Below are 16,042 nucleotides of genomic sequence, written 5' to 3'. Positions count from 1 at the left end.
TATATCGTATTTTTCAGTCTAGACCAGGGGTCGGCAACCTTTAAGACATAAAGAGCCACTTGGACCTGTTTTCGAAGGAAAAAAAAAAACCTGGGAGCCGCAAAACCATTGCGACATTTAAAACAAATATAACACTGCATATGTTGTTTCTTACCTAAATGCTATATACCGGATCGTGCAGAAAAAGGATTTTTTCACTTAACAAAAAGAGCCGCAGGTTGCCGACACCTGGTCTAGACCACATAATGTAACTTTACTTTTGATCATTTTGGTTAATGGTAAGGAATTGCTTAACTATATAAGACTTAATCTTAGATCTTCATATGTATTCTCAGGTTTTTGTTTGTTTGTTTGTTTTGCTGTTTCTTAAAAATATTTTTTTATTGATTTTAGAGAAGAAGGGAGAGAGCGATTGAAACATCAATGATGAGAGAGAGAATCATCATTGGCTCTCTCCTGTATGTCCCACCCTGAGGATCAAGCCTGCAACCAGGCATGTGCCCTGACTGGGAACTGAAGCATGACCTTCTGGTTCATAGGTTGATGCTCAACCATTGAGCCATACTTCACCAGGCATATTCTCAGTGTTTTTTTTTATTGTTCTGTTGCATCCTTTTCATACTTTTTTTTTTTTTTAAGATTTGATTTTTATTTTATTTTTGTTAATCTTCACCCAAGGATTTTAAAAATATATATATTTAAATATATTAATTTTCCACAGAGAGGAAGGGAGAGGGATAGAGAGCTAGAAACGTTGATGAGAGAGAAACATCGACCAGCTGCCTCTTGCATACCCCCTACTGAGGATGTGCCCGCAACCAGTGTACATGCTCTTCACTGGAATTGAACCTGGGACCTTTCAGTCCCCGGACCGACGCTCTTTCCACTGAGCCAAACCGGTTTCGGCTAAATATGTATATTTTTATTGATATCAGAGAGAAGGGAGAGAGGAATAAAGAGAGAGAGAGACATCAATGATGAGAGAGAATCATTAATCAGCTGCCTTCTGCACACCCCCTACTGGTGATCGAGCCCACAACCTGGGCTTGCGCCCTTGATCAGAATCAAATCTGGGACCCTTCAGTCCACAGGCTGACACTATATGCCCTGAGCCAAACTGGCTAGGGCAACCCGAGGATATTTTTTCATTGATTTTTAGAAAGTGGAAGGGAGGAAGAGAGACAGAAACATTGATGTGAGAGAGACACATCAATTGATTGTCTCCTGCAACCAAGGTATGTGCCCTTGACCAGAATCAAACCTGGGATCCTTAAGTCCGAGGGCCGATGCTCTGTCCATCTGAGCCAAACGGGCTTCATCCTCCTATTTTTGACCAGTTTCTGCTATTTTGTCTAATCTATGCAATCATCTATAAATGGAACCTGGATTTTAGAAGTAATACATAGATAAAACTTTGAGTATTGCAGTTTGCTTTGTAATTTTTGAAATTGACATTTGTAGGCCATTTAAAGGAATTGCATATGCTTCTTTTAATAGATGAGGATGAAAAGACCATATTAAATTTGGAGAATTCCAACAAAAGCCTCTCTGGGGAACTCAGAGAAATTAAAAAGGACCTTGGTCAGTTACAAGATAACTTAAAGATTTCAGAAAATATGAATTTGCAATTTGAAAACCAACTGAATAAGACAATCAGAAACTTATCCACAGTAATGGATGAAATCCACACTGTTCTCAACAAGGTTAGTAGTTTTGTACTTCCAATGTTTTCATAATTTATTCCAGTTTTTTTAATCTATCAATATTTCGCACTATTTCTTGGTGATTTTTCTTGGAGCAAATAATGGTAGCGTTCTGTCCTTCATTAGATTGTTCAAAAGCAATTCCCTAAATATCGTATTTTTTTAGAACCTATTCAGGTTGTCAATATGGTTTATATGAACAGATTTCATATAGCAAATTTTATTTGTATTCTTCAGTGAATTTGAATTTGAGGAAGATAAAACCACTCATTTCTTTTAAAAACCCATTTACTATTGGGCAGAGGAGAAACTCTTTGGCACTCTCAAAATTAATTGACTAGTATTCTTTTGTTACTAGGGAAAAAAATCCAGTAACTCAATGTCATTATAAACTAACTTTAATAATAGAGATCTAAATCTTTTTCTCTTTCAGAATAAAGAGAAAAATATCTGTAGTGCAGGGAATTCACTGCTGTTATTCCTTAGAACTTCTCATTTCTCAAATACTAGAAGCCATTCTGCATAGAATTTAAAGACTTGAAAATAATTGCCCCACAGGGTCAATTTTCCATAGATACTAAAATGGATATCTCTGTTTACTATTTGTTATAGTTACATTTAAGAAATTCTAATAAAATCTTTTTGTTATTTTATATAGGATAATGTGAAGAGTGAAGATAAAGATCAGAAATCCAAGGAGAATGGTGCAAGTGTATGATAATACGTGTAATGGCAAAGAAATGGTGTTAAATAATGTAATATAAAAAATCATGATACAAGAATGTTTGGAAGTGATGCATGTTTGATTTTAGTAGTATAAATATCTGTTAGTACAAACGATGTATAAAGTTTTATGAATGTGAGAGTCTCTGCTTTTGAAAATTGCTTGTAATTCCTGGCATTCAAATTATTAAACACTCCTTGAGTGAAATAATTTTGCATTGCAAAATGTTTTAGGATCAACTTTGTTATAGTTTTAACACCAATAAACTTCATCATTTTAATTGACAGTAGAATTTAATTACCAAATGTCTTTTATTAAAATACCTAGGGGGAAAAAGAGAGAAGAGAAGAAATAAAAATCTAGAGAATTGCTGTAATTTTATTTATAGAATTATTCATTATTTTAAAATTTTTGGTATTTTTAAGTTTTAGTATAAATTATAAAAAAGCATGCTGCTTAAGTTTTGCAAGTTTTTTTTTTTTTAAATATATTTTATTGATTTTTCACAGAGTGGAAGAGAGAGGGATAGAGAGTTAGAAACATCGATGAGAGAGAATCATCGATCAGCTGCCTCTTGCACACCCCCTACTGGGGATGTGCCCGCAACCAAGGTACATGCCCTTGCCCGGAATCGAACCCGGGACCTTTCAGTCCCCAGGCTGACGCTCTATCCACTGAGCCAAACCGGTCCCGGCAAGTTTTGCAAGTTTTGACCCAGACTTTTTTTACTCGTCGTAAAAGGATATTCCTCTAATATCTGTCTCTGAAAACATTCACTAAAAATTTAATTTATCAGGCAGAGAGTACATAAAAATCTAAGAAGCAATTGACAGTTGATATTATCTGTGGAAGGCTTTACTTAGAATTAACAGTTCTGATGTTAATGTTACTGCTTTCAGTGAATTGTTCAACTTTCTAAGAAGAGCACCCGTATTATAATTTTGAGGATTTTTTACAGTATATATCAAGTGTACAATTCAGTACCAAGCCAGTAGATGTCGCTATGATGTCTTAAGTTAAGCATTGTATAATTAAAAATAATATTTTTTATTAGTCTGTGTACTTCCTTCAGAATTGAGTGGATACAAAGGAGTTGATTAGCTGGCCCTCGCCGGTTGGCTTAGTGGATAGAGCGTCAGCCTGCAGATTGGAGGGTCACGGGTTTGATTCTGGTCAGGGGCACATGCCTGGATTGCGGGCTCCATCCCCGGTGGGGGGCTTGCAGGAGGCAGCCTATCAATGATTCTGATCATTGATGTTTCTCTCTCCCTCTCCCTCTCCCCTTCTCTCTCAAATCAATAAAGATAATATTTTTTAAAAAGTTGATTAGCTGTTGAGTGGAAAAAGTAGGAAATGTGATATACCGTTAAACACTGTTTCTAATCAGGTGGTAGCAGTGTCTGAAGACATTTCTGCTTGTCCCAGCTGGGCGAGTGCTTACTAGCATCTAGGTGCTAGAGGCCAAGGGTGTTGCTAACCATCCTACATTGCATAGGATAGCCCTAATATGTAACCTAAAATGTCAATAGTACCTATGTTGAAAAGCTCTGATTTAAAGTAGTAGATGGTTACATGATATGACTTTTAAGTTCCTGTTTCTGGTCTTATTGTTTGTTTAACTCTGAAGTCAGATTACAGATTGATCCATAATTATACAGTTATTTTTGCCATCTTTAGATTAAGATGAAACACTATAGGGTGGTTGGAAAGTTGTTGCTTAAGGAAAAATCTTGAAGATAAACTTGTAACAAAGTCAGTAAAGAAGGTAGTTTTTTAATAGAGAATGTTTTTAAGTGAGAAAAAGAATTATAACATTCACCTCTCAGACTTATTTTACCCAGAGATAATTAAGTCAATACTGGAAGCATGGAGAAAAATAGATAAATCTTTCTATTATTTTTGAGAGAAGCGGAAGGTGCTAGAAATATATACACTGAGTGGCCAGATTATTATGATCTCTGAACGCATAATAATCTGGCCACTCAGCGTATAGCCACCAAATATAAATCAGGATTTAGATGTCTAAGGCAAACTGATTCTTGCCTACTTACATATTATTCACCTTATGAATAGGTAATATTGACCCTCTTTTGGTGTTCACTAGTAAAAACAAGCCTCAAGCTCAGGTTTGTACACAAATGAAGATTAAGTCCCAAAGTGCTTTTGACTATAAATTATATAGTTTTTCTTATGTGTACAGAGGACATATGATGTGAGATAGTCACTGAGTCAGCTCCTTATTTCAGCCCCATTAATGATGGAGTCTGCATGTGATCATTAGTTTAAGAACCCGAGGCAGTGGTTCTCAAACTAGCGTGCATCAGCATCACCCGGGAGGCTCGTTAAACTCCGGATGGGAACTAGAACTTCAATTGACAAGGTCTGGGGTAGAGCCCAGGAATTCGCATTTCTGACAAGTGCCAGGTACTGACTGCAGCTGCTGTTCTAGATGAACCAGAGAACCTCCGAACTAAGGCATACACACACAGCGGATAATTCCCTACTTCATATGTGAATGAAAACATTAGCAACAACAAAAAACTCCGAGAAAAGCAGCGGTTGTCTTGGAGATAATCTGAGCAGCTTAGACTTTTACTTTAAGGGTAAATATTACTACATTGGCTAAGCCGTATTTGTTGAATGAATGAATGCAAGTCTAGGAACCTGCAGGATAAAGCACTTTGAAAAGCTACTTTGAGATAGTTTTTTTATCGGAAAGGTTATAACTGCTCAAGCAACTGAATTAAGCTCAGGAAAATCTATTTAGGCTTCTTTGTTTTCACTTCTCACCCTCAAGCTGAAAAGTGGCTAATTCCTCCGTGTGGTATCAAATTCTGAACAATCTGCTCAGCTGCGTGGCTGAGGGTCAACCCAGGAGTCAAGAGGTCACCAGTTCTGGTCAGGGCATATGCCCGCGTTTCAGGCTCAGTCCCTGAAGGGACTGTGCAGAAGGCAGCCGATCGATGATTCTCATCATCGATCTTTCTCTCCCTCTGCCTCTCTGAAATCAATAAAAGGATATTTTTTGAGGGTCAGAGGCGAGCGGCCGCTGCCTTTATTGTCTGGGGGGAGGGTGCTCGGGAGCTCTTGGTGGGGTGGCTGCGCAGGATGGCGCTGGCCCGGCGGACGGCGGCCATCGCAGGTCCGAGCGGTGCTTGTTCCTGCGGATCGCGTGCCGGATGCTGCTCTGCGTGGCCCGCGCGTTCCTGTCGCTGGGGGTGCGCACGCAGCAGGCGGCTTCCGCTGGCCGGACCTGCGCCGCGTGATGACCACCCGCCTTCGCCGCCGCCGGGCGCCGGCTCCGCGCCCACCGTCTTGCGGTGGACCGGGCCTTTGTAGCGGAAGGAGTGGCGGGCCTTCAGGTACTGGGTTCGGCGCTGTAGGTCTGCTTGTTCCTCTTGACCAGGAAGCTGGAGCAGTTCCGCACGGTCAGCCATTGCAGGTGGGCGGACATGGCGCTGCGGCAGCCGGCTACAAGGATAATTTTTAAAACTTCGGAACAACCCACTAGGGAGTGTCTGTGTGCGGTCAGCGCGGTCCCTGCTGTCTCCGGGGTGAGTGCTGAGCAGGATGCTCAGACAGGATTGAAGGCTTGGCGCTTCCCGTGCCGGGGCCTGTCACCTGGCTTGGGCAGGAGCGCAGAGTAGGTTGCTGGGCTGAGAGGGGGAAAAATTGAGATGGTCAGCACGGGAGGAAGTAAAGAGACACCAAAGCCTTTTGACAGTGAGATCTCAAGAGAATGACAAGGCAAGGATTAGGCAGATATCAGAAGCCAGAAGGGAGCATGTCTTGAACTTACGTGCGCAAAGGCTATCATTTCAATTCTCTGTCTCCAGCCGGAGGCTAGTCATCTGCCTGAATCTTAAAGGGACTGACTGATCTTCAAGGCAGTGCGTTCCCCCTCTGAAGCCTTAACCAAAGAGCCTTGTGTTTTCTCCGGGAGGCAAAAGGGGAGTTTCTGTGACTAGTTAGGCCCGCGTAGAGAAATGGCTTTGCGTGGGCCAGGCGGTGGTGAGAGAAACTTAGTTGGGCTAAGTTAGATACATTTCCAAACATTGAGTTCCAGAGCGAGAGTATGTTGCAGTCAATGGGACCGGTGATGTGTGGGGTCATCCTGTGTTGCTCTCCCAGGCCCTACCCAGGGATGGACAGTAATCCAGATTACTGTGCACAGGCTGACTTCACTGTCCAAAGATCTAATCTGGTGGGTGGAGAGAGAAAGAAGGGGGCGAGGAGATGGTAATCCTCTAGTCTAGGCTGTGTCAGTCTTACTGAAAATCAGGCAGCGTATAATCTTAATCGCAGGGAAATTGACTGGTTTGGATTAGAACTCGGCCAGTGGCAGGGCCATGCAGACAGAAGCTAGCCCCCCAGAAAGAGAGGGTTTAGCAGACTGTCAGAGCCCCAGCCACAGCGGCAGGAGTCAGAAGCAGGGCCCAAGTTCAGCGAACAATTTAGGCAGGAGTAAAGATAGAGGCTCACTTACACGATTTTGATTGAAGACAAGAGCCCTGTGAGGGTGATGGCATTTGCGTTTATACCACATTTAGGACAATCAAAGTAATCCATTCTAGCCATTGATGTGAACACCCTAAAATGTCAGGCTACTTGGATTAGCTCAAAAACCTCGTGCGTCTAAATGTGCAGTTTAGAGAGAACCTACTTACAGCAGTGCAGGGCGAAAATGCGGGGTTAACCACAGGTGGTTTTACAGAGATTTATTAATCAAAAATATCTAGGCATTTTAATATATTTAATATATTTTGTTAGAGCCAGCCTAATTTCAAATTGCATGAAATCAAATACAGAGGAAATCAGGATTTGGAATAAAAGAAGAACTCTGCCATTCAGATGTTAAGCCTTGAGCTCTGCTGTTAATTTTCCTGTTTTATTTATTTTTTATTTAATTAAAAAAATATATTTTATTTATTTTTTGAGAGAAGAAGAGAGAGGGATAGAGAGTTAGAAACATCAGTGAGAGAGAATCATCCACCAGCTGCCTCCTGCACACCCCCTACTGGGGATGTGCCCGCAATCAATGTACATGCCCTTGACCCAAATCGAACCTGGGACCTTCCAGTCCGCAGGCTGATGCTCTATCCACTGAGCCAAACCGGTTTCGGCCCCCGTTTTATTTTTATTTTTTAAAAATACATTTTATTGATTTTTTACAGAGAGGAAGGGGGAGGGATAGAGAGTTAGAAACATTGAAGAGAGAGAAACATCAATCAGCTGCCTCCTGTACTGGGGATGTGACCACAACCAAAGTACACGTCCTTGACCGGGATTGAACTGGGGACCCTTCAGTCTGAAGACCAACACTCTATTCACTAAGCCAAACCGGTTAAGATGACAAATTCTTTGCTTATCAGAATCAAGGGTCATATCAGAATTTTTTAAAATTGATAGAGCTCTTAATAGTCTATGCTTCAGCAAAAGAGAAAAAGAAAAATTTGTCATGTTATTTCCCCCATTTTAAAGGCAAGAAAATACAACCAAAAAATAAGTTATTCCATCGTGGTGCCCAAATAAATGGTAAAGTTTTAATATTTCACATCCTTGGGCTTCAATAAAACCTCAGAGACACCTCCTAGGTGAAGCTGTCTTTTTATAAGAGTGCATCTCTAAATGCAGCTCACTGTTTACCTCAAGCCTCTTTATCTTCCTTCCGGCAGGGAAAGAGCAGAATCTCCTCTGAATATAGTGTAAAGAATAAATATTTAATGGCCATTCATCTTCTTTCTTAGCCAGATGGACCTGTTGAAAGCCAGTTCCTGGCCACACAAAGACCGCTTGCCATTTCTGACTATAACATAAATATTTAATGAAAACCTACGTTAGCCCATTCTTCCTTAAGGCATAAAGTGCACTTGTAACCTTGGGCTACACTGATGCCATGTTCCAAGCCCATCTGTTATTTGTCCCAGGCCTTTTGTACTCAGGAGGCATTCAAATTTTGTACTCAGGAGGCTGTGAAATGTTTCCAGAGGTGAATATTTAACCTTTGTGCTACTGTTTTCAGAAGAGCACCAACCAACCAACTACCACCATAAGAACTGGAATTTGAAATAAAATGAGAATTCTGTGCTATTCTAAAGCGAATCCTTTCAGCCACAGTTGTTTCTGTAATGCCTTAGTCATGTTAGCTCTTCATTGTGGGGAGTCCCCAGCAGTCAGCAGATTGCCGAGAAAAACGGAAGCTTGCCCTGGTCAGTGTAGCTCAGTGGGTTGGAGTGTTTTCCTCCATGAAAGGGTGGTAGGTTCAATTCTTAGGGCACATACCTAGGTTTTGAATTCAACTCCTGGTCAATACACATATGGGAGGCAATTGATCAATGTTTCTCTCTCTCTCAAATAAATATAAAATAAAATAAAATTAGCTCAGATGGTGTGGTTCAGTGGTTGAGCATCAACCTCTGAACCAGGAGGTCATGGTTTGATTTCTGATCAGGTTACATGCCTGATTGTGAGGCAGCCAGTCAATGATTTTCTTTCATCATTGATGTTTCTAAAAAATAGCAAACTCTTTCCAAGTCACTCTGTCTTCATCTATCTCTCTCTTCCTGTGTGGAAATCAATAAAAATATTATTTTTAAAAAATAGCGAACTCTTTTTATTTTATTTTATTGATATTTTACAGAGAGGAGGAAGGGAGAGAGATAGAGAGCTAGAAACGTCGATGAGAGAGAGACATCGACCAGCTGCCTCCTGCACACCCCCTATCAGGGATGTACCCCCAACCAATGTACATGCCCTTGACCAGAATCGAACCTGGGACCTTTCAGTCCCCAGACCAATGCTCTACCACTGAGCCAAACTGGTTTCGGCAAAAATAGCAAACTCTTAAGTCACTTTATCTTCAAGAGAAAACTTTTAAAACATTACTATGAATAGATAAAAATTATACAATATAAAATTACTATGAATTTAAAACAAAGGCACAACTCATTAATAAGGGAAAATGTTTTTTTCCCCAATGTCCTCAATTTTTAACCTGTAGAAAATTAAAAGCTATCTTATAATACAAAACATGATTTTAGATACTTGAATCATTCTTGGGTAGACACTGTAGAAAGTACTAGACTTTTTAAGATGTATTTTATAGTGTACGTAGTATTAGATGTACTGGAATGAGGCAGAAAATGATGACAAGCATAGAGAGGATTTTGAATCTCAACAGGATATATACTTGCATTTTTTTTTAAGAAAATGGGGAAAATAACTTAGTGTAACATATATAGATAATAGAACTATTAGCCATCATATAGAAAATAAGAACACATAGTGAATGCCAAAAATGGAATTGGTAGCATGTAAGAAATTTTATTTGCTTTATCCATTTAACAAAATTCCCTAAGGAACAGATGAATGAATATATGTTACTTTGCAAATACATTCTAGACTCCAGTACATGCTATCTTAACAAAACACTTTCATTGAAATATAAGGGCTGATTACAGGGGAGGGATATTACAATCTGTATTGTTAAATTTCTAAGGTGCTTACAGTTTTTTTTGCATCAGGCATGTATTCATAGATGGCATATGTAGGAGATATAATAAAGTTGGATAGAGGGTAAGACAGTATCTGGGATGTGTGGTCTGCCTTCTTCCTCAGGAGAGTGCTAGGTGGTACTAAATACATTCTAGACTCCAGAACATGCTATCCTAACAAAGCACTTTCATTGAAATATAAGGGCTGAGGACAGGGGAGAGGTATATTAAAACCAATATTAAAACCAATCTATATCATTAAATTTCTAAGGTGCTTAGTCTTTTGCATCATACATGTATTCATAGATGGCATATGTAGGGGTATAATAAAGTTGGATAGAAGGTTGCACAGTATCTGGGATGTGTGGTCTGCCTTCTTCCTCAGGAAAGTGCTAGGTGGTATTAAAAGGGGCCGTCTGCTCATATTGCTGGGATGGTTGCAGAGATTGTGGTGGTAGATATGCATAAAAATATTGGCGGCTATGCACTTTCCTAATTAATCAAGGACATACTATATGTACTGGCTACCAGTATATCCCTTAGTGTTTCGATATGATGTCAGAGGAGTATAATGTGGTCCCTTCTAGGTTATGTCATTTCAGCTATTAAAATGGAAGAAATTATTATGTTGAAGCTAATTTGCATTAGTTAGAGAACATGTTACAAACAACAGGCAATGGCTTAGGCTAACTAAGGGGGGGAAAAATCTAAGAACGTATTGAAGATTTAGTGCTGACGCTTAATGGCTTAGAGTAACAGTTTAAACAGCCCGATCTTTCAAAAAAGAGGAATTGAAGAGTGGAAAACTTTCATTTGAGTTGCAGACAAAGGATAACTCATCACTACCACCACCACTACTAGCCCAGTGTCTCTCCTGTTTTACCTTCCAAGTTATCAGTACAGATTGGTCAGGGATAGATGTTCACTGGGGGTAACGGGGCTGGATGATGACAGGAAGGCAGAGAAGTAATGACTTCACTTGACTGGTCTGACTTGCCCACATATTTGGCAGAAAACAGACCTTCTTTTCCATGGAAGAAGGAGAAAATACTCAGGTGAAAACAGCAACTGTAATCCATCTCTTAGCTTCTATGCACTTGTGGACACACGAGTGAATATACAGTTCATATACATGTGTTTTTATGGGGAAGGATGCAGCACAAAATGAAAAGTTACAAGACAATCTAATATGAATACATAAGGGTATCCAAATTGTCATAGTACAGGTTTAAGCTTTAATAATTTCAGAAGAGTAAAAGCTACAAATTATAAAGATCATTTAAACATGGATCTATTTTTAATTTCCATTCTCCCTTATAGTTTTGTGAATTAGAAATAATACTTTTTGAATTTTCATTTTTTTCTTACCCTCTGAAGATGGCAGAGAGACAAAAAATTAATAGTGACAGTTAAAAATGTATAAAATTAAGAGTAAATGACATGCATGTAAATAAAAATGGAAATAGTGTTTTTCAAGTTGGTAGCTGTCACCCTTCTAAAATTATATTCACCTTAAATATGCACTATGACATTTTAGAAACCTGTATATATACACGTGTTAATATAAATATTAGAGTATCTTGTAATTGTTCATTGTGTGCTGCATCCTTCCCCATGGATATGTATGTATAAGAGTTGTATATGCACCTGTGTTTCCATAAGTTCCTAGGAGGTTAGAGGTGGATTATAGTTGCTTTTGCTTTCACCCATGCAGAACCTTTTTGTACCTCCATAATGTCTGTCTTCCAGCCAAATAATTGTGAAGGTGAATACATTACAGGGAGATACTGGGGAAAAATGGATATCTTCATTTAAAGAAAGGGAGATAGAAAAATATGTAAATTTTTTTTAACAAAGGCCAATTTCGTGAAAAAACAGGGGTGGGGTATAGGGGAGGGGAATTTCAATCTGTACTATCAAAATTTTATGGTGTTTATAGTCTTTTGCATCAAGCATGCGTCAAGGATGGTATATAATAAACTTGGATAGAGGAAAGGCAGTGTCTGGGATGGTGTGTTCTGCCTTCTTACCCCTCAGGAAAGTGGTAGGTGGTATTACAAGGGGCTGTCTGCTGAGACAGGTGGTGGGGTGCAGAGATGGTGGTGGTAGGTATGAGTAAAAAGATTGGATACTAGGTCTGCTTGAAGAGAATGGAGTCTAACCTTCACTTCCTCTCTTGTAAGGGCTGAAAAACAGCCTACTTAGTTGTACAAGTTTGTCTTCGTGCCTAAATGATTTTCCTTCTGGCATCTAAACGTTGCCTTATTCTCTTCTCTTTCTCCTTCCTCTGATACTCTTCGTACTTTAGAACAGTCATGGCCTTATGGTAAACGTGACAGCTGAAGCCCTCCCTGACCCCGCACTCCACATGCTCCTGGAGGACTTCTAAACTGGGGAACACCCGGCAGCAGGCCATGCACCTGAACCCAGTGTCCTGGGCCACCAGCCACTCAGGCGTCTTAGCGCTGGGATACCAGCTCTGAGCGGGAGGCTGTACTGGACTGTCAGCCTCCACCCTTTTCTCCTGGGCTCTGCTGTCTAACATCGGCTCAGGGGAAATTAGGTGTTTATCCTCAGACATGTGAGAAGCGGGGACATTTTTATGGGCCTTTCCAATATAGAGCATTTCTTCCATTTTAATCTTTTTTGAGGGAGGCACCCACCCTTCCTTTGTATGGTATAAGACGGCCACATCCCTTTTCAATTGTACCCGCATGTAGTAAATTTTCTTGAGCCTTTGCTCTGTCCCAGGTACTGGGGACATCACGGGTTCGTTATTATTAAATGCACGGGAAGGAATTTTGTTATGTGAATAGTCAGAGGTGTCCTCCGTTTGCTCCAAGACCTGGGACACAGGCATCTCCTTGATTTCTAGGAAAGAAAATTTGAAACATAAAATGATTAGAAAATATATGCAAGGACTGTAGGATTTAAGCTACCCATGCAGTATGTGACCATGTGAGGTAAAAATAGATATATATGTGATATTTCAGAATTCTGTGTGTGGTGTGCTGTATCTGAGGTATTGACATGGCAGAAGTATGTAAGAATGAGGATGATTAGCACATTCATGTAGAGTTTTGGACAGAGCTGGGAAGTGTTTCCATGTTGCTGAAAGAGGATGGCAAATGGCTGAGAACATGCTTGTTATGTGGAGTGACAGCACATGTGAACAGCGCAGGAGTGGTGCCTGTTCTTACTGTGAGACAGTGCGATTGAGAGCATTAGGGGAGGTGTGTATGTGCTCTCAGAGTGTGCAGCTCTATGAAGGTCTCAGGCCTGGTGGATGAAGTGACATATGGTTAGTTAGGGGCACAAGACATGAAAGTTCCTTTCCCTTAGGGCATGTGAGTTTGACCTAAAGAGGTTATCTGTCTGAGGGTATGGGGATTATTTATGTAATGAATGTATAAATGGGTGAGTCTGAAAAATGATTGTGTGAAGAAATAAAAGTAAGAGTGTATCTAGGTAATGCTGCTAGAGAATGGAAAAGATAGATGAGGAGGGAAGGCCTGTGTATATGAGAGAACTAGGGGAAAGCAGCAGAAATGGAGCCTAACCTGGTATGGAGGAGGACAGATGTGTGAGAGAGTGTGAAGATCTGAGTTTGTGTTTATCTGAGGGGAAGGCTCTGAGTAAACTCCCATGCATATGTCAGCACTGTTCTCTACCTCAGCCACCGCTGTCCTGGTGCTGCTATGGTGGGCATTTGTGCTGAAGGACTTAGCTGAGTTCTGGAAAGCACACTCCCTCCTTGTCCCTCTGCAGAAGCCTTAGTACTGGTCCTTCTGCCCTAAAGCCCCTTGCCTGTCTTTGAGGGGAAAGTGAACTAACAGAGAGTAGACTGAGGAACTGACCTACATCTCTTGACCAAACTCAGGTCCCACCTGTGTATTCCTTGCCATTCTCATCAAGATGAGGACGCCTGATTGTGGTGGAGTCACCGATAAGATGTTCTGAGGAGCTAGACTCTTCTCCTGTTGGGTAACTACAGGCTGAGGCCTCCATGGGTGACCCAGACTGAGGCACGTTGTCTTGGCTGATGCGGTGTTCTGGGCAATGGAATAAAATAGAACATTGAGATGAGGCCTTTGCCTAGGTCTGTGTCAATTCAAAAATTACTTGTTGAGTGCACATGACATGTGAGGCACCATTACTAAACAGGACACCTCATAGAAATTAATACGAGTTTTCCATTTCAAATTCCATGAACTCCAAACTATAAGTAAACTTGCTAAATGGTGTGTTTTGTGAATATCAGTGGGATTGGCTATCAAGTGTTATTTGAATGTGATGTGCATGCTGGTTAAGTGCATAATGTGTTGGTTAAAACTGGGTTAAGGTTTGATGTAAGGTTGATTTGGTATTTGCTAATGTGAATATGGATGAACTTTGTGTGACTGAAAAGGTTAAGGTTGTGTGTGTTTTATGTCTCTGTGTTAGTTTACTACACATTTATGTATGTAGATTGCATTATCAATAATTATACATTTATGTGCTTTAGATAAGGAATGTTATTACTGGGAATATACTCTTTGAGATTAAAGCAGTTAGTGTATTTGCATAATGTGAGGGAATAATTAAAGGGGATTGTAAATGAAGGCATATAAAAGAAATAATGCTTTGAAAACATGGCATAGAGTTCAGATAAGTTTGTGTAACATTAGATGTGTGGTAACACGTGATTGCATTAGAGATCAAAAAGTATGAAAGATTGAGTTCTGAAGGGATTAAAATAGAATATGGGAACTATGTCCTAGCAATCTAATTCTTAAGCATTCAGCAAGTAGAAATGTGTCCATAGTGAAAAATACATGCAATTGAATACCCACAACATCACTTTTTCAAGGCATTCAGACTGAAAGCAATCCTAATGATCAGATAAAATAGTCAATGAAAATATAATATTTATGCAATGATATACATGTACCAAAAGGAACAAAATTTACAGCATACACAACATGAATAGATTCCACAAATTTAGTGATTAGTGATAGGAGCTAGACACAAAGTATAGATTGTGCCCTTCTATTTCCATAAAATATAAAAACAAAGATACTAATCGAGGGTCTTAGGAGTCAGAGAAATTAGACCTGTTTGCATGGTATGGACAAAAATCCAGCATGGAGAATTTATTTATTTTTATTTTTTATTTTTTATTTATTTATTTATTTATTTATTTATTAAATTACTATCTGTGTACATATTTTAACATTGCCCCCCCCCCCATACATACCCAGCATGGAGAATTTAGATGCATGTGGAAGATTATAGGGAAATGAATGATGGGACAGTGACAGCAGAGGGGTCTTATATGGGATGAGTGTGAATGGGAAACACTGGCTATGAAAACATGGATGTGATGGTGTCTTTGCCTGGGTATCTCTGCACTCTCCCTCAAGTTCAGTTCTTGAGGATCCTACCACATTGGGCCTTTGATAAGTTGCTGCTTCACAGGTTCCTGGTAATATGACATGCCCTTGGCCAGCTCACAGGAACATATTCTTCCATGTTTCTTTGATAAATCTCTCATTCCCTTAGACCCTCTTCCCTTATTTCGTCAAATAGAAGGCTGTTCTCCACTGATCTCCTTGGTCTCACTCCAGCTGTTTGCAGTGTTTTCTCTTGGAAAGTATTGTTTCTACGCTGACCCCAACTAAGAAGAGGCAGAATCATTGGAGTATCTGTTTGTACTGGGCAGCCAGTTGCCCATTAATGGGCAGAAATGTTCAGCTCAAGTCTGGTTTCTGTCTAGATGCCACCTCCCTTTGCATCCTTCTCACTAGTCCCTCCTTACCAGCACCAATCCCCTTGTCTTTAGAAGAGATGAAGATTCCACTGTCTGAAGAAGGCGCCGTCGATTCATTCTCGGATTGAGTTATAGCCACTGCCTTGTGTCTGCACTGCAAAAACTCTTCTTGTGAATCCAGCTTTGCTGAGAAATTAAAATCACAGATATGCAGCCCATGACTGTAATTTGTGTATTCATCTATCCTTTAATCAAAGAGTCTACTATGTATCACATTCATTGAGCACACGCGGCCTGGATGGATAGTGTAATGTGGTTCCTATGAAACTATTAAGTGCACTGAAGTAGTTACTGTGCCAGTATATGTCCTGGG

General features: G+C 40.1%; 1 protein-coding gene and 1 pseudogene across 4 annotated transcripts in view; one reads left to right on the top strand and one right to left on the bottom strand.

Annotated features, from left to right (window-relative positions):
- The window catches only part of CCAR1 (cell division cycle and apoptosis regulator 1), a 53,691-nt gene extending 50,984 nt beyond the window's left edge, over positions 1 to 2,707 (top strand). For all 3 annotated transcript variants that reach the window (XM_084904243.1, XM_084904242.1, XM_084904244.1), the window contains 2 exons: positions 1,498 to 1,703; positions 2,362 to 2,707. In XM_084904243.1, the coding sequence (XP_084760369.1) occupies positions 1,498 to 1,703; positions 2,362 to 2,421 (266 nt within the window). In that variant the 3' untranslated portion in view covers positions 2,422 to 2,707. The remainder of the gene's footprint in view (positions 1 to 1,497; positions 1,704 to 2,361) is intronic.
- A 2,752-nt stretch (positions 2,708 to 5,459) lies between these two features.
- On the bottom strand, positions 5,460 to 5,881 carry LOC311632676 (large ribosomal subunit protein eL28-like; annotated as a pseudogene). The gene has a single exon. The product of its transcript is annotated as a large ribosomal subunit protein eL28-like (transcript).
- Between the last annotated feature and the right edge of the window lie 10,161 nt (positions 5,882 to 16,042).

This window comes from Pipistrellus hanaki (genome assembly GCF_964339955.1).
Source record: "Pipistrellus hanaki genome assembly, chromosome: 14".
Classification (NCBI taxonomy): Eukaryota; Metazoa; Chordata; class Mammalia; order Chiroptera; family Vespertilionidae; genus Pipistrellus; species Pipistrellus hanaki.
The sequence above is the reverse complement of the archived record's forward strand: the minus strand, read 5'-3'. Positions and strand labels throughout refer to the sequence as shown.